This window comes from Ranitomeya variabilis, chromosome 5, assembly GCF_051348905.1.
Source record: "Ranitomeya variabilis isolate aRanVar5 chromosome 5, aRanVar5.hap1, whole genome shotgun sequence".
In the NCBI taxonomy this organism is placed as follows: domain Eukaryota; kingdom Metazoa; phylum Chordata; class Amphibia; order Anura; family Dendrobatidae; genus Ranitomeya; species Ranitomeya variabilis.
Window position 1 is genome coordinate 648,796,647 of NC_135236.1, and position 25,931 is coordinate 648,822,577.

Genomic DNA, 25,931 nt, shown 5'->3' on the forward strand with positions numbered 1-25,931 from the left:
CCCCACAACTGTTGTGTCTGTTTCTTAAGTTCCCTCACAACTCGATTAGATGATGTTCTGCTAATCCTCCGTCCCTCCCTGATGTTACGGTTGGGACGGCACCCGTTTGACGGGTAGGCTCGGAGCTCTTCTGGGACCCTAGAGTCGCCCCTCTCCACAAGTTGCCCCCCAAGACTGCATAGGTGATTTAAGTGAGACAGCCCGCCTTAGACTGACTGTCCTGCCGCTGTTTAGAGTATTGCTTGAAGCTGAATATTGTAATACTCCCTCGGCGTTCCGGCCACCGGTTTTGCGCCTCAGTAGGATGTTGCCTCGGTCTTACAGCACGACTCCTACTGGTGTTCTCCTTATTGCTTGATCTCGTTTCTCACTCAGCACAATCTATCTCGCTTCTGATCCTTCCTTGGGCACCGCCGCTATCCTGAGCAGGCACGGTCCCGTTACGTTCGCTCTAGTTGCCAAGCCTCTGTCAGGATCCCACCCCTGACAGAGACCCCACTGTATCTTCCCCCACAACACCCTCTGCCACAAGGTGTTGCCTGGTTCCAACCCAGTCAGCTTTCTGATCTAACTTCCTGCCTGACCCCCAGTTTACCCACTATGGTGGGGAGTGGCCTAGTGAATAGAACCCTTAGCTCCCCCCGGAGGCCCGACTGTGAAATGTATTGGTGTCGGTGATACCTGATCAGATGAACTCCTTCAGTGCCATCAGACGTTCCATAGCTCCCCTTAGTGGCGGAGCCACAGTACTGCAACGACCAGGACTCTGGGGCGCTGCACTCACGCTGCGGATTTTGCTGCGGATTCGCAGCAGATTGGCTGCTGCAGATTCGCAGCAGTTTTCCATGCGTTTACAGTACCATGTAAACCTATGGAAAACAAAATCCGCAGTGCACATGCTGCGGAAAAAAAGTGCGGAAACGCAGCATTGTTTATTCTGCAGCATGTCAATTCTTTGTGCGGATTCCGCAGTGGTTTACAACTTCTCCATAATAGGAATCCGCAGGTGTAAAACCGCAGGTGGAATCCGCACAAAATCCGCAAAAAAATTGTGCTAAATCCACGGTAATTCCACAGTGCGGGTTACCTGCGGATTTACCAAAATCGTGTGCACGTGGACTTAAAACTCTGCTGCTGACCCCATGGCTCTGTGTCTGTGCCTCAGCAATTGTCTGTTAACAAGTTCCTTGCCAAAGTCCAGGCCTATTTCCTAGGTCTTTACTAGCACAGGTGGGCAGGGGGTTAATTAAAACCTGGTTTGCAGGTATAGCTGCTAATTGAGTAGATGATATGTGCAGCCACCACCATCCAGCCTGAGGTGCCCAGGTGAAGGGAGCGGCTGACTGGAGTTTTTATCTGTGAGTTCAGTCAGGATCCAGCTCCCAAGGTAAGATTAATTTGAGAACCGGGACCTATGAGGGTATGTGCACACGTTGCAGATTTTGCTGAGGATCCGCAGCGGATTGGCTACAGTTTTCCATGCGTGTACAGTACCTTGTAAACCTATGGAAAACAAAATCCGCAGTGCACATGCTGTGGAAAAAAACACGCTGAAATGTAGCGTTATTTATTCCTTGTGCGGATTCTGCAGCTTTTTACACCTGTTCCATAATAGGAATCTGCAGGTGTAAAACCGCAGGGGAAATCTGCAAAAAAATTGTGGTAAATCCGCAGTGTGGTTTACCTGCGGATTTAGCAAAAACAGTGCGGGAAAATCCGCACACCAATCCGCAATGTGTGCACATGGCCTGTTTCTTGTGGCCATGATGGCAGATCTGACCCCAATCCGGGCTGAGATGTTGCCTGCAGAAGAACAGCCCCTCTTTGGGATATGAGATAACTGGTAACTTGCTGATGCAAAGAATATGGCATTACTTGTTGATATCAAGGGATCTGACCACTGGAAACCCTAGTGATCCCCAGATTAGTGCTGAGTGGTGCGTTCTGGACCCCCAGATGAAGCTGTGCTCTGTTTGGCAATATTCGGCAGTACTATTGACCATGAAGAGTAGATGTCTACAGCACCTATGCGTTACTGACCAATCAGTGCCAAAAGGTTTTGGTTTTTTTTTAATAATGATTGCGGCTCTACATGCCATCTTTTCCTCAGATCTGGCGTGCAGGGCGTTTGTAGACCCCTCCCTCTGTGTACCTGAGAAAACAAAAAAAATTGATGGCCAGTGTGATCCTCCCGTGTCTCCTGCGATCCGTTGCTGTGTGATCGCAGCAGCAGTTCCTAAAGCCCTCTTCCCGCTGACCAACCCCCCAATACCCCCACTCCTCATTTGCATTTTTGGCACTTTTTTTTTTTTTCTTTGCACATTTTACGTGTGCACACCCCAATTGTATTTTGCATTTGTGCTCAATTTTTGGCACACTGTTTTGGGGACACTATCGTATCACTGCTATTCAGAGTCTGTGCCAAGGGACTTTTTATTTCTATAAGTAGAGTAGCAGGCATCCGATTTTTCTTGTAGGGGACAAAAAAAAAACAGTAGTAGTTAGCACCGAGTAGCTAGGTATAGAGGTAGCGCGTTAGGGGAGCGCACGTCTCAGTGTTGGTGACGTTTGTTTCCTTGTGCACAAATAAAAGAATTGTTAGCGCCGGATAACTTGTTAGTTAGCGCATTAGGGGAACGTACGTCGCAGTGTTGGGGACGTCCGTTTTTCTTTTGCACAAAAAAGAATAGTTAGTTCCGAGTAGCTTACTAAGAAGGGCATTAGCGTAATGAACGTCACGTCACTGTAACTTTTTTTTATGTAGACTTATACATTTTTTTCCTTTTTTTTTTTTTTTTTTTTTCTCTACTTTTTATAGTAAGTAATAAATAGTACCCTTTACATGCACCCCACATCATACACGTGTAAAAGCACCACTTACAGACCCCTTACCACTGGTTAGACGAATAATCTAAAAATGGGCCATATGTCAAAAAGACGCTATTCATCAGAGGAGGCATACACTTTCAAAAATTCAGCCCACTCTTCCGTATTTCATGGACAGTTCAGGAATCCTATTTGAACCCACCAGTTTCACTGAAATAGACTTTTTCAAATTATTTTTCAGCAAGGAAATATGGTGCCCCGACAAACTTGTATACCCATCAATTTTTCACCCCAAATCCCACTTCCTCAAATGCCAGATAGATCCTGTAGATGCAGCAGAGATTATGACATTTTGGGGCATTGTGCTGCATATGGACATAGTCAGTAAACCAGAGATTCGGTAATGCTGGAGTACCGATACTCTACAGTACACCGGTATTCCGTATGGCCACGACAAGGACACGATTTGAAGCGATCCAAAAATGATTGCATTATAATGATGGTGCGCAGTGTCCTCCCCGAGACGATCCTAACTTTGATCTTCTATACAAAATTCGGCCAGTAGTTGACCACTTCAGCAGAAAATTTCCTGAGGCGTACACACCCCAGAGGGACATCACTGTAAATTAATCTCTGGTTCATTTCAAAGGGAGGTGAAAATTCCGACAATACCTGCCCAGTAAGAGGGAAAGCTATGGGTTTACACTCCACAAGCTGTGCGAGAGTACCTCAGGGTACACCCACAGATTTGGGGTCTACGAGGGTAAGGATACCAAGATTACCCCCCCCCCCCCCCCCCGTCCTGGGGGGTGAGTGGGAAAATTGTGCGGGAATTTCTGCACCCATTGCTGGAGAAGGATTCACTTCTACGTAGATAACTTTTACACCAGCATCCCGCTATTGAGGTACAGTTGTACGCGGCACCATGCGAAGAGGCCTTTCCAAGCCGAATGCAGCAGCAACATGCTGGTGAACAAGTATAAGGACGACGGGGATGGCCTTTTTTTGACCACCATACACCATGACAACAACTTTGAGGTACCACAACACAAGCCCCAAAGCCAGATTGCATCCTGGGTTATAATAAGTACATGGGGTGGGGGGTTGTAGATCTCTCAAATCATGTCCTCAAACCACACAGTGCCATGCAAAAAGCTAACGCAGGGGTGTCAAACTGCATTCCTCGAGGGCCGCCAACAGGTCATGTTTTCAGGATTTCCTTAGCATTCCACAAGGTGCTAGAATCATTCTGTGCAGGTGATTAAATTATCATGCAGTTTGACACCTCTGCGCTAACATATGGTACAAAAAAAATGGCCGTGCCCACTGTACAGATGGCACTGTAAAATGTTTGTGTTTCGATGTAGGAAACTTCCTTCAGAATCAGGAGTCAGTAAGGTGAGTGTGTCAGTACAGCTCACCATTCCATCTACAGTATACAATCCTGTGAATCGCCTTCCACATTGCTTTATTTTCTGTGAAGCATCTGAAGGGTTAATAAACTTCTTGTTTTAGTGTTGAGCACTTTGAGGGGTGCAGTTTTTAGTATGGTGTCACATTTGGGTATTTTCTGTCATATAGACCCCGTTAATGTCAGTACAAATGTGATGTGGTCCCTAAAAATAAAAAAATACAAAATAATTTTTTTCATTTTGTTTGAAAAATGAAATCGTTGTCAACGTAACCCCTATAACGGGCTAACAAATTTTTATCTTTTTTTTTCTTTAATTGTGCTGATGTTAAGTTAACATGTGGGAAATATTTATTAACTATTTTGTGTGACATAATTAAAGGCATAAGAATTAAAAGTTTGAAAATTGCAAAATTTTTATCAAATTTCCACAAACACAAAAAATATCTGCCTACATTTACCACTAACATGAAGTACAATGTCTTGCGAAAAAAACAGTCTCATAATCGGTGTGATACATTGAAGCGTTCCAGGATTATTACCATTAGTGATGAGCGAGTGTGCTTGTATAAGGTGTTATCTGAGAATGCTCATGTCCTGATCGAGTATTTTTGATGCACTCAAAAAAAAAAAAACTGCTTGAGTTGACGCTTCTGCATATCTGGCGTCTGTTCGACAGATTGCCTAAGAACGGCCATAATTTGTGACTGTCTAAACAGCTGTGAGACATGCAGCCTCGTGTTTTTGTAGCATGGTGATTATTAATTTATGTAGCACCATTAATTCCATGGTGCTGTTAAATCAAAATACAGATATCACTTACAGTAAGCAAACCGACAATGACAGACTGATACAGAGGGGCGAGGACCCTGCCCTTGTGGGCTTACATTCTACAGGATTATGGGGAAGTAGTGTATAGTGTCCATGTAATTATTTTATTTGGTGATATACATGTAGTCAGGAAAAAAATTAAACTCTCTGGCGGCATCTTGGTGGAGACTATATATATATATATATATATATATATATATATATATATATATATATATATTTTTTTTTTTTTTTTTTTTTTTTTTTTTTCCCTCTAGCAAAATGGCGCCAGCGCAGTAGAATCTATCAGATGGATGCTACTTGCGCAGGCATGGCCGGTGCCATTTTGAGAATTTTTTTTTTTTCTGAATACATCTAGATCATCAAATAAAATAATTACATCAATATTATACATGTGATCATGTTACAGCGCAGGCGCCTGCCTGCTGAATGTGAATTTAAAAAAAAAAAATAATAATTTTTCAAAACAAACATATATTATATTCAGTATGTAACAGGGTGCAGATCACTGACCGGTCATAAACCATAAGGATGAATATCTAAGCAGAGCATCACGTAAAGACCCCCCCCCCCCCCCCCCGACAGGTCACCCCGAAGCACAAGAATCTCAGTAACTGAAAAATAACAAAGATTAAACAATCACAAGACGGATTTCATCAACCAGGTATCATTGTAATCAGTATAACGGCGCCGACCTGACACTATGTGCAGATTACTAAGCACAATCCTGCTGACAGCTTCCCTTTAATCATAGGTACCTGGAGAATCTTGATGCCTGGTTGTTGGGTTTTTTTTTTACGGTAAAATGAATGCTGTCCATAACATGATCTAATAAAATAGATTGTCATTCAAAAGTAAAACTCATCCTGTAAAAAAACAAGCTCTCACACGGCTATGTCGACAGAAAAATATATAATATAAAAAAAAAGTTATGGCTCTTGGAATAAGAGGAGGGAAAAAAACAAGAGCACAAAAATGAAAAATCACCCGCGATCCTTTAGGCGTTAAGGATGTTTACCACCTAGGACTTTTACCACTGATCCACAGGAAAGATGTCTCATTGATTGAGACACCACCAGATGTACATCTGTCTGCTCCATAGACCTTTAGTGGAGCAAGTGTTTCACTTGTTCAAACCCATAATTCCTGGAAGAACACAGGAAGAGTACTGTAGAGGCTCGGGACACCTAGTCTAGTGATCTATGGGTGTCCCAGAAGTTGGTTTCCCAATGATCAGATGTTATCATCGATCTCAAGTTTAGGTCCTAGTTTGGTCCGGATGGCTCTCGGTTGGTCCAAATGCCATCTGATGCTTTGTCAGATGGCACACAGACAATAATATGATCCCCCCCCCCCCCCCCCTACACAAGGCCTATGCATAGGCGATAAATGTCTTTGGTCGTAAAACCTTTTTAAGGGGCGATCAGCTTTACTTACCACAAGTTGAGCTGAGCCTACGTGTCTTCACATCTTAATTGTTCAGAAGCAATATCCAAATACATATTTCATGAGTTTCCTTCATTATGTTCCATACTTGTTCCTTCCAGATGCCGTCCTGTGATGCCTTACATTACTTTTACCAAAGCCTAACAAGAACGAAAAAAATTAATTCAGAGGACACAGAGGGATCTGGCTTATGCCGATGTCTGACATTCGTTGACCTGGTGGCACTGGGTGTCGGAAGCACCTTGGGGGCTGGTGTTTACGTCCTAGCAGGAGAAGTGGCAAAGATGGATTCGGGTCCAAGCATTATGTTATCTTTCATGATTGCGGCTCTGGCCTCGGTGCTTGCTGGACTGTGCTATGCCGAGTTTGGTGCTCGGGTACCCCTTACTGGATCTGCCTACTTGTATAGCTACGTTACAGTTGGAGAGATCTGGGCATTTACTGCCGGGTGGAACCTGATTCTTTCTTATGTCATAGGCAAGTACAAAGTTTTCTCGTCCTCACTTATATACATATATTCATCAGTAAAATTTCTAAATAGATCATTTTAAACTACCAATATTTTCAACATTTTCCATATCTATAGTAAGTAAATCTTGAAATCTTTTAACTATTTGTACCCTTCATATAATAGTAGGCTTACTGTTTCGTAGAGTTCACTTTTCAGCTGTTTTGTCATTATCATCCAAAGGAGGGTTACAATAAAAAATCACTATATATGAATAATACGGGGCCCACCAGTCATAATCACAGATCGCCTCCTCCACCTGCCTGTACATTGAATTCTGCACAGATCAGAGCATGCCCACAACACCTTCCTATAGGGTTCAATAAACCTCTACAGACTACAGGTCCTATGTCCATGTGACTCCTTTATGTATATCTCTGATTGAGGTCAAGGCAAGATAACTGGCCCCATAATCATATGCAAAAAAAAAATCAAATAAAAATTAGAAAATTAGAATATTCATCAGTATCTGGTTGAAATTGGTGAAATAAACTGATACATTCCCTTTGAGGGACATATTGACAGATGGCATATATCAGTAATCGAGTATTGTTTTGTAGGCACTGCCAGTGTTGCCCGGGCTTGGAGCGCTACATTTGATGAACTTGTTGGAAAAGCAATAGGAACATTCCTCAGTAGTAAAATACCAATGGATGTGCCAGGGCTGGCAGACTACCCTGACATTTTTGCTATGTGTCTTATTCTCATTCTTTCAGGTATTAAAGTTCTATGATTTTGCACTTGAAATTTGACTTTCCGATCGTTTGTCCCTTTTACATTATCTGTTGGTCTAGTGGGGAAGACCCCATATACTCAAGATCAGTGGCCAATCTCATCAAAATCGGCCACTTGTATTCTAATTTGTGAGGGCGCCTAAGGGTATGTCTCCACGTTCAGGATTGCATCAGTCTTTGGTCAGGATTTTATGCAAGTAAAATCCTGACCAAAACTGCACCTGAGGTCACTGGCAGGTCACCTGCGGTGTACCTGCGTGTTTTGCTCATAGTAGCAACATGCAGCGTTTTGAAAAAACGCACAACGCATGCGTTTTCGCGGCAAAAACGCATGCGTTTTTAAACGCATAGTGGAGTCTGGATTTCATAAAATCCCATCCACTATGCTGTAACATCTGGACGCTGCGTTTTTGACGCAGCAGAAAAACGCAGCGTCAAAAACGCAGCGTTTCCTGAACGTGGAAACATACCCTTAGAGTAATTTTTTTCACTGGATTTCAAATTTAAACAGAGTCCCACCTCCGATTGCTGCTGAGCCACTGATTCTGGAACAGTCTTTCTTTTTCTTCTGTGCCCCTCCATTCCAAAGTTATGTCCCCTGGTATTCTAGATGCAAATTTTCCCAACTGCACTTAAATCACAGACCTTCTCTGTGGGCGTTTGCTCTTTATCCTCTGGTGGCCAATCAAAACAAAGTCACGCCCACTGAGTAGTTCCATTGTACACACCCACTTGCTTAAAGGAAAAATATATATATTTATTACTTTAGGGCATAACTTTGAAACGGAGGGACATAGAAGAAAAAGAAAAACTGTTCCAGAATCGAAAGAGCAGTTTGAATCCAGATGAAACATAGCTCGATCTAAACGTGGATTAAAGGTATTTTATATTTTATCTATTTTTTTCCATTCCAGGGCTTCTTTCCTTTGGTGTAAAGGAGTCAAGCACAGTTAATAAAGTCTTCACAGTCATCAACATGATTGTCTTGGCGTTTGTCATAGTGAGTGGATTTGTTAAAGGCAACCTAAAGAACTGGGAAATCACAGAAAAAGAGCTAGACGATGCCATTCAGAGCATTAGGTATTTATTATCCTGTATTTGTGCACATAGGCTGAGATTAATGGTGTAATATAAAATATAGTACCCTAGTGGGTGTGCAGACTTAAAGGGAGCCTGTCAGCATGGAAATGCAGTGCAATCTACAGGCATCGTGTTAGAGAGGGAGGAACTTAACTGATATATAGTTTTGTTGGAAAAGATTCAATATAACTTGTATTTTTGACTTTTAATGGGTGGTCCTAATCGGTAATTGACAGCTTTCCCTATGTAGGTGTAAATACAGCGATATCTGTCAATCACTGATTAAAACCGTCCACTGGATCTGAGTGCACAGAAACAATAGGGATTCTATTACATTAAAGTGCAAGTTAGGGCTCGCGAACACAGTGATTTTCTCATACGAGTGCTATCAGTGGATATCACAAACTGCACTCGTACCTATGATATTCTATATATTTTTTTTTTTTCCTCTCCACTTTTGAGAAAAATTGATGGAACTCTGATCAAAGTCTGGTCAGAAGAATTGGACGATTTTTCTCAGATGTAGAGAAATTGGTCATATGATCGTACCCTAAGGCTACTTTCACACTGGCGTCGGCACGGGGCCGTCGCCATGCGTCGGCCCGACGTGCCGACAGACAGTGTGATTATTTTGCACAACGGAGGCAGCGGATGCATTATTACAACGCATCCACTGCCCCAATGTGAGGTGCGGGGGGGGCGGAGTTCCGGCCACGCATGCGCGGTTGGAAAAGACTGTCTCGACGCTGCATTACAAGCAACGTTTTTTGCTGGCGACGGACCGACACGACGCAACCGTCGCACGACTGTTGCGATGTGTGGCAATGCGTCACACTGCGTCGCTAATGTGAGTCTATGGCGAAAGCGCTTTTGCAGGATGCGTTTTTTCTCCAAAACGACACACTGCGACGGAGGAAAAAAAAACGCTAGTGTGAAAGTACCCTAAGGCCACATTCACACGTTCAGAATTTGGTCAGTATTTTACCTCAGTATTTGTAAGCCAAAAGCAGGCGTGGTTGATAGATACAGAAGTGGTGACGTGTTTCTAGTCTACTTTTCCTCTGATTGTTCCTCTCCTGGTTTCGGCTTACAAATACTGAGGTAAAATGCTGCCATGTGACCCTACCCTAAGGCCGTGTTCACACGTTCAGTATTTGTTCCACTCCTGATTTTGGCTTACACAAATACTGATGCAAAATACTGACCAATCAGAGGAAAAGTATAATAGAAACATATGCACCACTTCTGCATTTCTCACCCACTCCTGATTATTGACTTGCACATACTGACCAAATACTGAACGAGGCCTTAGACATGGTCTTCCAAAACAAGGACAGCTCTTCATAGTTGGCCTCTGCTCTATTAATCCAGGCTTTTCTAATAGTGTTTTGAAAACCTTTTCTAAATCAGACAAATATTGATGTGAAATACTGACCGTATGAACGTGGCCTAACCCGGAGTCTTAACAAACTGTATATCAGTCTGTTCTGCTTCACTTGCTGTATAGCCTGCTGCTCAGGGGCGGACCTACCGCCGGTGCAGCCGCATCGGGGCCCGGAGGTGGAGGGGGGGGCCCTTGCAGGCAGGGGCATACAGGGGCCCGGCTTTCTGCTGCTGCAGTAGATCGGTGCAGGCCCCGCACTGTATTAGCAGTGTACAAGTGCCGGCCGGCATCCTCCTATTGCAGACACAGCAGGAGCCTGTGTGTCTGCTGATCTCACGTCACCTGCGCGCCGGAGAGGAGAGATGAAGTTAGTAGAAAGCCATGAGGTCCCGGGCAGGAGGTGTGTGATGGGCTTCATCTCACTCCTGCTTTCTTATCTGCTTTCTGTAGAGGATCTCTCTGTACTGTGAGATTTATTGCACCACCTTAAGTTTACATACAGATAAGGTCTCGGCTCCAGCGTCACCCGATCTGCATGTAAGCTGAAGCTGCAGTAACACAGTGATCCTCACCCTGCACTGTGTGACCCTGAGCCCGGCTCCAGGACATCCCACATTATATATCAGATATAGATTTGTACTATGTGCACATATATAGTGTTATGTGCACTGAGCACTGACCAGGCTGCAGGAACTCACATTATAATATAGTATATTATAATGTGAGTTCCTGCAGCGTGGTCAGTGCTCAGTGTATATAACACTATATATGTGCACATAGTACAGTGCACAGTATATACAGTATGGAGCCTCATGTGCGGTCATTATACAGTATGGAGCATCATGTGCGGTCATTATACAGTATGGAGCATTATGTGCGGTCGTTATACAGTATGGAGCATCATGTGTGGCCGTTATACAGTATGGAGCATCATGTGTGGCCGTTATACAGTATGGAGCATCATGTGGGGTCATTATACAGTATGGAGCATTATCTGCGGTCATTATACAGTATGGAGCATCATGTGTGGCCATTATACAGAATGGAGCATCATGTGGGGTCATTGTACAGTATGGAGCATTATCTGCGGTCATTATACAGTATGGAGCATCATGTGTGGCCATTATACAGAATGGAGCATCATGTGGGGTCATTATACAGTATGGAGCATTATCTGCGGTCATTATACAGTATGGAGCATCATGTGTGGCCATTATACAGAATGGAGCATCATGTGGGGTCATTGTACAGTATGGAGCATTATCTGCGGTCATTATACAGTATTGACCATCATATGGGGCCATTATACAGTATGGAGCACTGTGTGGCCATATTTTTTTGTTTATAATTATTCTTTATGAAAGTGTGATCAGCAGTGCTAAATGGGTGTGGTTGGGATGTGGATATGGGTGTGACTAGTTATGAATGGGTGTGGCAAGAGGCGTGGCCTAAAATTTGCCGCGTTGCGCGCCGCAAGCTTTAGCTCTTTTTCCCATCTTCAAAAGTTGGGAGGTATGATGCTGGGCAGGGAGGGGGGCCCAGACACATTTCTTGCACAGGGGCCCAAAGCTGTCAGTGTCCGCCACTGCTGCTGCTGGCAGGTCGCACTGCATTTCCAATCCCTTTGGAACATGTGAAGCTTTCCATTTTAGTCTACAATTTCTGGTGTAGTAAAAAAAAATTAAATAAGAAATTATTAAAATTAAAAAAAAAAAGTCTGAGCTAAGTTTGGTTTACTTCTATCTATACATAAGCAATGTGAACATGTAGCGGAACTTGTGCCAGGTCCACCTATACTAGGATGATGGGTGGAAGGACAATGCTCTAAGAAGCCCAAATATTGTGGGTTTTGTTTTTTTTTTTTTTTTTTGTGCTAGGTAGTTGCCTTTTCTTAGGTTCATAGTGGTAAGACCAATTTATGTATGATTATTCACATAAAGGAATATTGTCATAGTTTTCCTGAAGGCTATCCAGCATGAAAAACCACAAATGATAGCGATGATGCTTTGTAATCTTGGTGCCCTCTTTCACTTGCTCTCTATGAAACTTTGACATGATTGTATTAAGATTTTTTTTTTATTTTTATTTTTTTTAATATTTTAACCATCATGCCAACAGTAACCATTCAGCAGGTGGCAACGAGACTGGCATGTATGGAGTTGGTGGATTCATGCCGTTCGGTTTTAGCGGCACGTTGGCAGGAGCAGCCACTTGTTTCTATGCCTTTGTTGGGTTTGACTGCATCGCCACCACAGGTATGTACATACTATGTATTGCCACAAGTTAAAGCTGATCTGTCACAATAGAAGCGGCATACATAATTGAATAGATCTTTAAGACCTGATGAGGCTTGTGTACTTACTTTGAAAATTTGTTAGAGAGGCTGTAGAATTCTGAAAATATAAAAATGTGCTTTTTCTTAGCTTTAAAATGCTCATTTAAATATCTGGCAGGGAAAGATTAAAAAAGGAAGAATTCTGAATTTTATTTATTTATTTTTTTTTAAATCAGATCTATTCTATAATGTGTACAGTTTCGTATTGTGACATTGTGCAACAAATCCACCACAGGGGAAACGGTTTTAACCTCTTTTCGATATCCCACAGCCTTATGTACATTTTCAACGTCATTGGCAGCGGCTGTCGGTCTTTTATCAGAGATTACTTTGATCCTGTTTTAACTGTTTAGATTGGTCGATGGCGACCGCTGCATCCAAGGTTTGTGCTGTGTAGTCTGAGAGCAGCATAGTGTACGGAGAGAGGCTGATTTCAGGAATGTGTCACTTAGCAGCTTTCTGTGATTTTAATACAATCAGTGTTATATCAGCAGGAGATTATCTCTGCTGGACTAGATGTCACATGCCAGGCAGTCCAGCTGATCTGTGTAACCCACCCCACCACTGATTGGCTGCTTGCTGACAGTGTACACTGTCAGCAAGCAGTCAGCCAATCGGTGGTGTGGGTGGGGTTATACAACGCTCACCATTCCCAAGCACTGCTAAATCTACAGCAGAGAAAACAGGGATTCTAATGAAACTACAAAAAGCAGTCCAGTAAGTGATAAATCGCTGTTCTTGGCTTATAAAGCAAAACCTGCTGATTGATTCCCTTCAAGAAGTTTCCTTTGACACCTCATCACCCCCAACCACATGGCATAATTATTGGGTGTGGATGGGATTTTATGGCTGACCTAAAAGACTTTGTTCAGTTATTGGACAAGTATTGATGTGCATTATATGAGCAAACATGCTCATAATGTGTTAAATTAAATAAAAGATAAAAATAAATCAGTAAAAATGTTTCAAAATGCTAAAAGCCAAAACTCTCTAATTTTAGGAGAAGAGGTAAAAAACCCCCAAAGAGCAATACCTCTCGGAATAGTGTTATCCCTGTCCATTTGCTTCCTGGCATACTTTGGAGTCTCTGCGTCTCTCACTCTCATGATGCCATACTACCTCCTGGATTCTCGGAGTCCACTGCCGGCTGCTTTTGAATATGTGGGGTGGAATGTGGTCAAATATATTGTAGCCGCTGGTTCCTTGTGTGCCTTGACCACAAGGTAAGGTGAAAATTTTTATTTTATGGCTGTCACATCCTAACACTTTCCTAGTGACTGCACAAGATGTGTGAGCGAAACGCCACAAAATTCCCCAATATATGTGAAGGGTTTCGCTCTATAAACCCATTATGAAACTTGTACAATTATTTACATTATTTTCTTAAAAAAAATTGTATCTCAGATTTAAGAAGCTGTTTCTCTTTGGCAGCTTTTGAGGTTTGTACACACCTCATCTTTTTCAGGTGAATTCCACTTGAAAACCTCCTGAAAAAGTGCTTAGAAAACACTTAAAAGAACGAAAATAAGTATTTGTGCTAAAATGAATTGCTATGCACATGTTCAGGTTTAGAGTATATATATTTTTTTTTTTTTTTTTTTTTTTTTAGCCACTTCATGTTTCCAAAAAAGTGGCTAAACGATATGACACGTCCATTCTTCTGATCTCCGCCCAGAAGACACTCCGTCAATGGGAAGGCTCAAAAGTTGCCAGAGGGGCCTTGGGGAATTTTTAACAGTTCTTCCCAGTGGTTTTTGCACCAGAAATCACTAAAGGTTATTTCATTGTTGAATGAAAAAAGAAAAATGACTGGAAAATGCCACAAAAAAACACAGCTCAAAAACAATGGAAACACTAAAAAAAAAAAAAATTGCAAGTGGTCAAAAGCGACAAAGCAAGCGCTTAGGAAATTACCAAAGATGTTTCATGACAAAAAGAGCTGATTTGTCCAGACGTGTCTTACTCTTAGAAAATACAGTAGATTAACAGATGTTGTGTGCACATACAGCTGTGCTGAAAAAGTTTACATACCCCGGCAGAATTTTTGCTTTCTTGGCCTTTTTTCAGAGAATATGAATGATCATACCAAAACTTTTTCTCCACTCATGGTTAGTGGTTGGGTGAAGCGATTTATTGTCAAACTACTGTGTTTTCCCTTTCTAAATCAGAATGACAACCCAAAACCAACAAATGACCCTGATCAAAAGTTTACATACCCCATTACTTAATAGTGTATTGCCCCCTCTAACATCAATGACAGCTTGAAGTCTTTTGTGGTAGTTGTGGATGAGGTTCCTTATTTTCTCAGATGGTAAAGCTGCCCACTCTTCTTGGCAAAAAGCCTCCAGCTCCTGTAAATTCCTGGACTGTCTAGCATGAACTGCGCGCTTGAGATCTCCCCAGAGTGGCTCAATGATATTGAGATCAGGAGACTGAGATGGCCACTCCAGAACCTTCACTTTGTTCTGCTGTAGCCAATGACAGGTTGCCTTGGCCGGGGTATGTAAACATTTCAGCAAAACTGTACTTGGCAGGATCATGCTCACTGGTTAGTAAGAAATACAAAATGCAAACATCTTTTTTTATTTTCTCCAGGGGACATTACCTGGCCTATAAGACCCTCCTATGCCAGGTCTCCACAGGGAAATGTAGTAAAATTCTAGACTCTCATTAAAGGACTCTCATCAAGCCAACCATTACCCTACTTTACTTCTAATTAGGGTCCATATGAGTCTGCAGATCGTCCTCGACGAGGCCGTTGTATAGCTTATATCTTTCGACATGTTGTGAGGCCACTTTCAAGGCCAGGTTTTCCCAATATAAAGTGTGACCACAACCTTTATGGTCTTTTTCAATATTCTAGTAAGCTGAATGTGAGTCCCCAATTTCCTCTGCATAGTACAGAAATACCTTTCGTATAACCCCTTGCAGTGCGGTCTTGTCATCACTGATCTTGATCCGGTGCCTCTTCTCTCATTGTAAAAGCTACATTCATTGGTGGAATATGATGGATCCAAAATTTGTTAAATACTGAGAATGTAAATTTGCTCTCCTGCAGAACAAAATAAAATATCTAGAAAAGGTAGCTACTCTATAAATCAATGTCTTAACTCAACCAATCCTTGAAAACATGAATAGGTATGAATGTCAGAAACTTCTCTACAGGGAGCCTTGTTTTCAGGGCATTTGCCCCTCATCAGTGTAGAGCAAAGTCAGCTGATCTTTTTAATGTGGTGCACTCAGCCAGTCCCTACTCTACCCTGATGAAGGGCAAACACACCAAAACAGACTTTGAGATGAGTTTTTAGCTTGACATATATCTCTGGTCCTATTGAAAGGCTCGCTAAAGAGTTTGATATTGATTTTAATAGGGTAATCACCTCTCCTAGATGAGACTTAAGAGATGGCTAATTTGCATAATTCTCTCCCATGTAGCACTTCAATAAAACTCACTACTCGGTTAATCTCTTTAACCTGTTACAGGGTCAAGGGTGTATCATTTCTGCTTTTTATTTCCTTCCCACTTAACTCCTTTAGTATAATATTCAAATACCTGTCTTCCTGTCTTCCTGATCCTCTGGGGCGTGTCTCTAGGCTGCTCTGTCATAACCCTGTGAGCACCACCCCCTCAGTAAAGACTATAAACATCAGGCCTAAATAAAAAAAAGCCCATATCTCTGGAACTGTATGGCGCATTTAGAAGAGAAAATACACAGCGGGAATAAAAATAAGGACATAAACTGTCCACTTATGACCCAGTAACAGGTCCTTTTTTAGGAGACAGCAATTCGCACTTGGTCAACCGGTCTTTGTTCTGACACTGACTTATATAGTGGTATTTACAACAGAACACCTACAAAAATCCAGCACAAGACCAATACTACAATATTAAAAAAATATTTATTGAAAACAAAGTGGACAAGACAATTTACCATAATTAAAACAAAACAATATATGACAAGACGGATAAGATAAAATAAATGAAGGTGGAGGAATACAGTGCAAAATTTATGATGTAGATCTTATAGTAAGGAGTGACCCAGAGATCAGGACAAAATAATCAAATTGTATAGACCTAAATGATCAAAAAGTGCTTGGTTCTTGCTACCCCTACTGCACAACTTAAGAAAATGATAAAATAAATATAGAGCTCAATTCTTAGTGAATGATGGCGTACCAAGAATAAATAACCCGAAAAGTATACACCATTCATAGATAAGTGTTACATCAATGTAAGAATAATAAAAGAACTACAAACCCATAATATCTAAATGCCCTGTTCATCCTCCACCTCACCCTCAAAGGCATGTTTCGCAGTGCTTCTTCAGGGAGTCGAGTGGCATTTCCAAGATGTCTCCTTTGTACTCCCCTTTTCATTCTGTGTCTTCTTGCAACCTTCACTCTTATTTTGCAATTAATCCTTTGTTAAGCCTTCTAGGGTCTATTTTCCCGATGCCTCGGATTCTCTTCGCCATGGCTAGAGATGGACTACTTTTTCAGCTATTATCACGGGTTAGCAGTCGGCAGAGTCCAGTGTATGCTACCATGTCATCTGGAATAGTGGCAGGTATCGTTTTCTCCTCTCTTACCATTATGTTCACCATCCTAGACTTCTAAAACCACTTCATCTAAATCATTATAAATACCTTAGAACATGGAGATGCCTCATTAATCCCTTTACCACCCTGGCCCACCAGGACAGTAATAATCCACCTAAGATAAATTATGCTTGACAGCTTTTATGGCGCTCCTGTTTGATCTGAAAGCCTTGGTCGATATGATGTCTATCGGAACCTTATTCGCCTACACCTTAGTCTCTACTTGTGTCCTGTTACTAAGGTAAAGACAGATATAAAATGTTTTATATTATTAGTCTTCTATTAATTATTTAAGCTTTTGATAAAATAAAATTATATATATATATATTTTTTTTTTTAAATCCAGGTACCAATTACAAATCGAAATTGGCCCAACCAACAATGGAAACCTCGAACTTAGCCCAACCAACAATGGAAACCTCGAGGAACTTAGCGGTAACGGACCTTCGGCCATGAGGCCGGCACGTTCTTCTACACTGGTGCTACGGAGCGTAGTAGGCATAAGTTAGTATCTGTTGTGTTCCTATTACTGATAAATCTAGAGACACTTGTGGTTGTAGGGTGCAAAGAAACACTGAAATCATACACTGTAAAATAACTCTTACCGTTTAGTGTTTACAGCTCCTACGCAGGCCTATGTGTCTCTAAGGTAACAGACTACAAACACTGCGTGTAGTCTGATTTTGTAGTGGTGTCCATCTGTCTCCTACTCTGTATAGTCTGTAAATCGAAATGAATTTGTATTCTAGGTCTGCCTAGGAGCTGTATTCATGAAGCATTAGAAGAATTTTTATTTTTTCTATTCGCCACGACAGCACCCACTGAGAGAGGGGATCCGCCCCTAGGAACAGGAAACCTACAGAGAGATAAAAGGGGCAGCCCCCCCTCGCTCCTCAGTTGGTTTCCTGTTCCTAGAAGGAAGCCCACAGAGAAGATCTCTGTAGACACTGTACAGCGGTGTCTGAGAAGAGGAAAAACTCGCCTGGATGCCGCCTGTACGTCTCTGCTGAGCGGCAGGGGCTCCAGAGCGAGTAAAGGCAGAGTCGGGGATTCCTGATGGTTCCCTCCTCGTCTGCACCGGCCGAATAGTGGGGTCTGAAAGGTTCCAACGATCTCCCTGCTGGGACATCGTTGTTGAAAAACGACCATGGTATACCTGGTTGATCCCGGTCTGGAACGATGTGGCGCTGGACAGCTGTGGCTCCCCCCGGTCCCTCAGGTACGATGCGTGGGGTTGCAGTGCCGGAAAAATGCGGCAGACGCCGGCGCATGCGCAGTGCGTCCGGAATCCCGGATGTAGTATGGCCGACCCCCTGAGGTCGGCATTGCATTTCCGGGGTAACCGCCATGTTGGATTCCTCCTGGCGGTGTTCGCAGGTTTTCCTGATGCAGGTAATTAAAAAAAAAAAAAAAAAAAAAAAGGGGATTGCAGCTGCGGGGGCTGAGATTGATAGTCCGCACTATAAAAGTCCGATAGGAAGGGAAAACAGTGCGCATTATGTCGTCCCACGAGGAAGTCAGTGAGCACCCTGTAGAAGAGCCACTAATGCAAAGTGGTGATGCTGCAAAAAGGAATAGTGGACACTCCAGGAAGAGTGATTCCACTGAAAAATCGGGAAGGAAATCATCCCGTTCCACATCCCAGACCGGACGATCCACCCAACAATCGGTATAGTATGCTTCAGAATGTTGGGTATTCAGCTCCTTCAGAGTTTATATTGGTCTCCTCTGCTCATGTCCCTCTAGGCAAAAAGCAAGGAGAAGACCAAGCACAAGCAGTGTGCTATATGTATTGAGCCCCTGCCTGACTCTTATTCAAAAACGTTATGTCAGGCATGCATAGATAACACCCTGCGGCAGGAGGAGTCCGTTAAAATGGACGAAATACGGCTCATGATTCGAGAGTAACTCCAATCGTTGAGTGGTGGTCCCTCAGGCAGTGTTGAGAAGAGGAGTAGAAGATCCTCGCCTAATGCTGACACGTCGGCGGAAAGTGGGGAGATTGATTCAGACGTCTCCCACTTGTCTGGTTCCTCAGATGAGGAGGAACATGTCTGTTTCCCGACTGAGGGAGTAAATAGTCTAGTCAAATCAGTGAGGAAAACGATGGGGGTGTCGGAGGTTAAAGAACCCCAAACGGCCCAGGAGGTTATGTTCGCAGGTCTATCTCAGCGAAAGGGCCACGTATTCCCAGTAAATCAGACTATAAAAGACCTCATTAAAAAGGAGTGGAGCAAGGGGCAGAAGGGGTTTACACCAGTATCCTGTAAGAGACGTTACCCCTTTGAGGACGAAGATTTAAATACCTGGACTAAAGTTCCAAAGGTCGATGCGGCTGTCGCATCCACTTCCCGCCGTTCTTCCCTACCAGTGGAAGATGCAGGCTCCTTATCTGATCCCATGGATAGGAAATCGGATGCACTTTTGAAAAAATCATGGGAGGCCTGTGTCACTGCATTTAGGCCGGCAATCTCCACCACATGTACCAGTAGATCTATGCTGGTTTGGTTAGACCAGCTGGACCAGAATATCAAGAGTGGTATATCTAGGGAGAAATTGAGGGCATCCATCCCCTTAATTAGGAGCGCTGCGGCATTTATATCCGATGCCTCCGTGGATTCTCTCCGCCTGGCGGCCAGGACAGCCAGCCTCGCAAATACTGCCCGCCGAGCCTTATGGTTAAAGAACTGGAAGGGGGATGCCCAGTCCAGGTCCAAGTTGTGTGCCATACCCTGTCAGGGTGAGTACCTCTTTGGAACTATTCTGGATGAGATACTCACTAAGGCGGGTGAACGTAAAAAAGGTTTTCCTAATCCCTTTGTTCCTGCTTACAGAAGGGCATTTAGGAGGCCAGCATTTGGCAGAAAAGGAAGCTTTAAGGAGCAATGGAGGAACAAAGACTTCAGGCAGAAAGGCAATTTGTTTAACAAACGTCCCTTCAAACCAGCCGAAAAATCCCGGGAACCCTATTCCACCAGTGGGCGGTAGACTACTGGGATTTATCAATCAGTGGAGAGAAATAACTGTCAACCCATGGGCCATAAAATTAATATCCTCAGGCCTCACCCTAGACTTTATCCGAAAACCTCCGGATTCCTTTCGGTTCACCTCCCTGAGATCCAAACTACAACAAGAAGCATTGGAAGTAGAAGTTAAGTCCCTTCTTGCAAAACGGGTCTTAATAGAGGTTCCGTCATCTCAAACGGGGCAGGGGTTCTACTCCCCCTTGTTTCTGATTACAAAACCTGACGGATCCTATAGAACTATATTTAATTTGAGAAAAAACTAAATATGTTCATAAAACCCACAACATTTAAAATGGAATCCATTCGGTCAGCTATTAAAAATTTGTTCCCTAACTGTTACATGGTAGTACTTGATCTCAAAGATGCTTATTATCATCTTCCTATACACCAGTCACACCAGCAGTTTCTTCGGGTAGCAGTGGTTATAGACGGTCAAGTTCGTCATTTTCAATATAGAGCAATGCCCTTTGGTCTATCTATGGCTCCTAGGGTCTTTACTAAGTTACTTTTGGAAGTAATGTCCTTTCTACAATTAAAAGACACGTTGGTCATCCCATATCTCGATGACCTACTAATTGTGGGGAAAAATTTCTTACAGTGTGAGCAAAGGTTAGAGGAGGTAGTATCCTCCTTACAAAGGCTGGGATGGATTATTAACTGGGAAAAATCCAGACTCCAACCCGTCACTTGTCAGAAATTTTTAGGTCTCCTTCTGGATTCAGTAGAGCAAAAATGTTGGTTGCCTGATGATAAAAAGGTTTCGATTATTAGTAAAGTGGATTTAGCTATCAAAAAGCGTAATATGTCACTGAGAAATGCCATGTCATTGTTAGGTTCACTATCATCATGTATCCCTGCGGTTACATGGGCCCAATTCCATACCAGGCAACTCCAAAAATTGGTATTACAGGAGGACACTAAAAATAGGGTACATTTAGATCGAACAATTTTCTTAACGGCAGAGGTAGTACACTCCCTTACATGGTGGTTAGATTGGGGAAATCTATCAGAGGGGGTACCATGGGTCATTACCCCTTCTACCGTAGTAACCACAGATGCTAGTCCGGAGGGCTGGGGAGCACATTTTGGTGATCAGGTGGTTCAGGGCCTTTGGTCCAGGTCAGAATTAGCTAATTCCTCTAATGTTAAAGAATTAAGAGCCATATATTATTCCTTACTCCACTTTCTTCCCCAGCTACGAGGCTCTCACACAAGGGTCCTCTCAGACAACGCCTCGGCAGTAGCCTATTTAAATCATCAAGGAGGTACACGGTCAGAAAATCTTATGAAAATCTCATCGGACATCATGACGTTAGCCGAAAGTCATCTGTTGTCCTTATCAGCGGTGCACATCAGAGGTATAGACAACATTCGTGCCGATTTCCTCAGTCGCCATACCCTTCATCAAGGGGAGTGGATGCTCAGCAGAGATATTTTCTGGCTGATAACAGACCGATGGGGAGTGCCACAAATAGACCTATTCGCAACAAGGTCCAACCGTCAGGTCAAAACATTTGCTTCCCTTTGCAGACTGGACAACCCCGACATATTCGATGCCCTTCAGGTGCCATGGACATTCGACCTGGCCTACGCATTCCCTCCATGGAATCTATTACCTATAGTAATAAGAAAAATAAGGGAGGAGGGGGCAAGAGTTCTGTTGGTAGCCCCATTCTGGCCCAAAAGGCCATGGTTCTCCTGGCTCAGGGCGATGTCGACTACAGACCCTTGGATCCTGCCTCAGACCAAGGACCTGTTGTCTCAGGGACCGTTTTTCCATCCTCGGGTAAAAGGCATGAATCTGACGGTATGGAATTTGAGAGGCACTTACTAACTCTAAGGGGTTTTTCCAGTGGGCTTATAGATACTCTTATGAAGAGTAGAAAGCCTTCCACTACCCAAATCTATGTCAGGGTTTGGAAAAAATTCCTTCAATTTCATACTGCACAACTTTCCGCTGAGGTACCTATATTTTCAATATTGGAGTTCTTGCAAAAAGGACTTGAATTGGGACTGTCTGTAAATACTCTAAGACTCCAGGTTTCAGCTCTAGGAGCCCTCTTTAGTTATGATGTGGCGGGAGATAGATGGGTTTCTCGTTTTATATCAGCATGTGAACGATCAAAACCTATTCATATACCACAGGTGCCTCAGTGGGATCTATCTCTGGTCCTAGATGCCTTGACACAAAGCCCGTTTGAGCCTCTACATGCGGCCTCGTTAAAGAACATCTCGCTAAAAACAATACTGTTAGTAGCGTTAGTATCCGCTAGAAGAGTGAGTGATCTCCATGCCTTGTCAATTGACCCTCCTTATCTATCCGTGACATCTGATAGAATAATTTTAAAAACGGACCCTTGTTATCTCCTTAAGGTAGCCACTAGTTTTCATAGATCCCAGGAGATCTTGTTACCTACCTTCTATGAAGACCACTCGACTCCAGAAGAAGCCAGGCTTCATACCCTAGATGTTAAGAGAACTATTCTAGCCTATTTAGAGAGGACTAGGGACTGGAGGAAGAGTAGGGCTCTCTTTGTCTCTTTCCAGGGAAAAACCAAAGGTTCCAGAGTTACAAAGAGCACGCTATCACGCTGGATTAGAGATGCCATAGTCCTGGCGTATAAAGCAGGAGGAAGAGATCCTCCAATGCATGTGGGAGCACACTCCACAAGAGCAGTGTCGACCTCCTGGGCAGAAAGGGCGAATGTGCCGATAGACCTTATATGTAAGGCTGCAACTTGGTCTTCACCAAATACCTTCTATAGACACTATAGATTAGATCTATCTGCTGCTTCTGACCTAACCTTTGGGGTTTCGGTTCTTGATTCAGTTAACCCACCCAGTATATAGTCTCTGAAAATCTCTCAGTGGGTGCTGTCGTGGCGAATAGAAAATATCGGATTACTCACCGGTAATGCTCTTTTATAGAGCCCACGACAGCACCCATTCGAATCCCTCCCTTTTCTTTATTTAGTCGCACGTGGTGTCTTAATAGGGAGATGTATATAATAGAGTAGTATGGTATGAAGTTGTAAATATGTATATATGCCTAAACCTGTTAAAACTAAAAAACCTGGCGGCGGTTCCTCCTTTTTTCTCTGTAAAACAACTGAGGAGCGAGGGGGGGCCGCCCCTTTTATCTCTCTGTAGGTTTCCTGTTCCTAGGGGCGGATCCCCTCTCTCAGTGGGTGCTGTCGTGGGCTCTATAAAAGAGCATTACCGGTGAGTAATCCGATATTTCTAATTTATGTAAGCATGAACTAAGGGGCTGATTGAAGGGAGGATGATTTCTGATATATGCGCACACACTGAACTTGCAGCAAATTTTTCAGCTGAAAAAAAGTTGGCAGGAAAAACGTTGCTTATAATCGCATTTGTGCAGTGTTTTTACATGCATTTTTGATGCATATTTATACTTTTTTTTTTTTTTTTTTTTCCATTCATTTGATTGGGTGAAAAATGCTGCAAAAACCCTGAAAGAATGTAGAATTTGCACATTTGAGAAAAACATTGGCTCAAGTCTGCAAGGAAAAAAAGCAACCCAAACTTTTGCAGCGGCCCATTTTCCTTTTTGTAATGTGTATGTGTATATATGTAATTATTATTTTTTTTGCCTAAAATACAACGTAAATGTGTCATCCTTAACTTTAGGCCTTTTAGAGATCATTTCATCTTCAACTTGCTTAGCTGTTCATAAAAAAAAAACAGTACTTTTGACCAGGGGTGCCCAAACTATTACATGCCAATGTACATAGGATTATAGAAACAAAAAGTGAAAAAAACAGAGGTCAGATATGCACCTTCAACTTCAGTCCTTACCTAAAATGACAAAGATGGTATTGGGATCAAGTCTTTAAACTGCAAAGACTAGGACCACAAAAGTCCTAAGTCTACAGGATACAGCAGACAAAATCTAACATAGAAACTAAATGAGCATATACCCTGCTGTAGGTAAAGAGCAATGGCACATCTAAATAACATAGGGGACTTGGTAAACACTGTTTCGTCTGTTAGTCACCTATGTAAATCCTTCTGTCTCTTCATGTAAGACTCCCGATGTTGAGATCATGGCTTTCAGGACTCCTGGTGATTCTTTACGCTGAAGATAGCTTTTAATGACATTGGCTGCATGTTTGGTGTCATTGTCCTATGGCACAGTAAATTTGGAGCCAATCAGACACCTCTTTGATAGTATTACATGATGCATAAGTATCTACCTACACTCACCGGCCACTTTATTAGGTACACCATGCTAGTAACGGGTTGGACCCCCTTTTGCCTTCAGAACTGCCTCAATTCTTCGTGGCATAGATTCAACAAGGTGCTGGAAGCATTCCTCAGAGATTTTGGTCCATATTGACATGATGGCATCACAAAGTTGCCGCAGATTTGTCGGCTGCACATCCCAAAGATGCTCCATACAAGGCAGGATGGATCCATGGTTTCATGTTGTTTACGCCAAATTCTGACCCTACCATCCGAATGTCGCAGCAGAAATCGAGACTCATCAGACCAAGCAACGTTTTTCCAATCTTCTACTGTCCAATTTCGATGAGCTTGTACAAATTGTAGCCTCAGTTTCCTGTTCTTAGCTGAAAGGAGTGGTACCCGGTGTGGTCTTCTGCTGCTGTAGCCCATCTGCCTCAAAGTTCGACGCACTGTGCGTTCAGAGATGCTCTTAGGCCTACCTTGGTTGTAACGGGTGGCGATTTGAGTCACTGTTGCCTTTCTATCAGCTCGAACCAGTCTGCCCATTCTCCTCTGACCTCTGGCATCAACAAGGCATTTCCGCCCACAGAACTGCCACTGACTGGATTTTTTTTCTTTTTCGGACCATTCTCTGTAAACCCTAGAGATGGTTGTGCGTGAAAATCCCAGTAGATCAGCAGTTTCTGAAATACTCAGACCAGCCCTTCTGGCACCAACAACCATGCCACGTTCAAAGGCACTCAAATCACCTTTCTTCCCCATACTGATGCTCGGTTTGAACTGCAGGAGATTGTCTTGACCATGTCTACATGCCTAAATGCACTGAGTTGCCGCCATGTGATTGGCTGATTAGAAATTAAGTGTTAACAAGAAGTTGGACAGGTGTACCTAATAAAGTGGCCAGTGAGTGTATATTTCTCAAAATTGAGGGTACCGTTAATCCTGACCAAATCCCCAACTCCTGTTTACTGAAATGCAGCCCCAAACTTATAAGAGACCTCCACTATGCTTCACTGTTTCTACAGACACTCATTATTGTACTTGGCTTTGTCCATTTTTTTTTTTTTCTCCACCCCAGTTCCTATGTTTAGTGGGTGCAGAAAGTATTCATACCCCTTTAAAATTTTCACTCTGCTTCATTGCAGCCATTTGGTAAATTCCCCCCAAAATGTTTCTCATTAATGTACACTCTGCACCACATCTGGAATGAAAAAAAAACTGAAATGTAGAAACTTTTACTTTATTAAAAAAAAAAAATAAAAAAATAAAAAAAAACTGAAATATCACATGGTCACAAGTATTTAGACCCTTTGCTCAGCATTGAGTAGAAGAACCTTTTGAGCTAGTACAGCCATGAGTCGTCTTGAAAATGATGCAACAAGTTTTTCACACCTGGATTTGGGGATCCTCTACCATTCTTCCTTGCTGATCCTCTCCAGTTCCGTCAGGTTGGATGGTGAACGTTGGTGGACGCCATTTTCAGGTCTCTCCAGAGATGCTCAATTGGGTTTAGGTCAGGGCTCTGGCTGGGCCAGTCAGGAAT

At 42.8% G+C, this 25,931-nt stretch overlaps 1 protein-coding gene across 4 annotated transcripts in view; it reads left to right on the top strand.

The window, feature by feature from the left end:
- LOC143776693 (cationic amino acid transporter 2-like) overlaps window positions 1–25,931 on the top strand; it is a 75,150-nt gene that overhangs the window by 42,340 nt on the left and 6,879 nt on the right. For 3 of the 4 annotated variants that reach the window (XM_077266359.1, XM_077266357.1, XM_077266358.1), the window contains exons 2-9: window positions 6,616–6,991; window positions 7,583–7,738; window positions 8,671–8,836; window positions 12,339–12,475; window positions 13,556–13,778; window positions 16,986–17,122; window positions 17,292–17,394; window positions 17,500–17,657. In XM_077266359.1, coding sequence (XP_077122474.1) covers window positions 6,616–6,991; window positions 7,583–7,738; window positions 8,671–8,836; window positions 12,339–12,475; window positions 13,556–13,778; window positions 16,986–17,122; window positions 17,292–17,394; window positions 17,500–17,657 — 1,456 coding nt within the window. Of the gene's footprint in view, window positions 1–1,172; window positions 1,388–6,615; window positions 6,992–7,582; window positions 7,739–8,670; window positions 8,837–12,338; window positions 12,476–13,555; window positions 13,779–16,985; window positions 17,123–17,291; window positions 17,395–17,499; window positions 17,658–25,931 lie in introns of those variants that run through there. The other variant, XM_077266355.1, reaches the window with a different exon arrangement.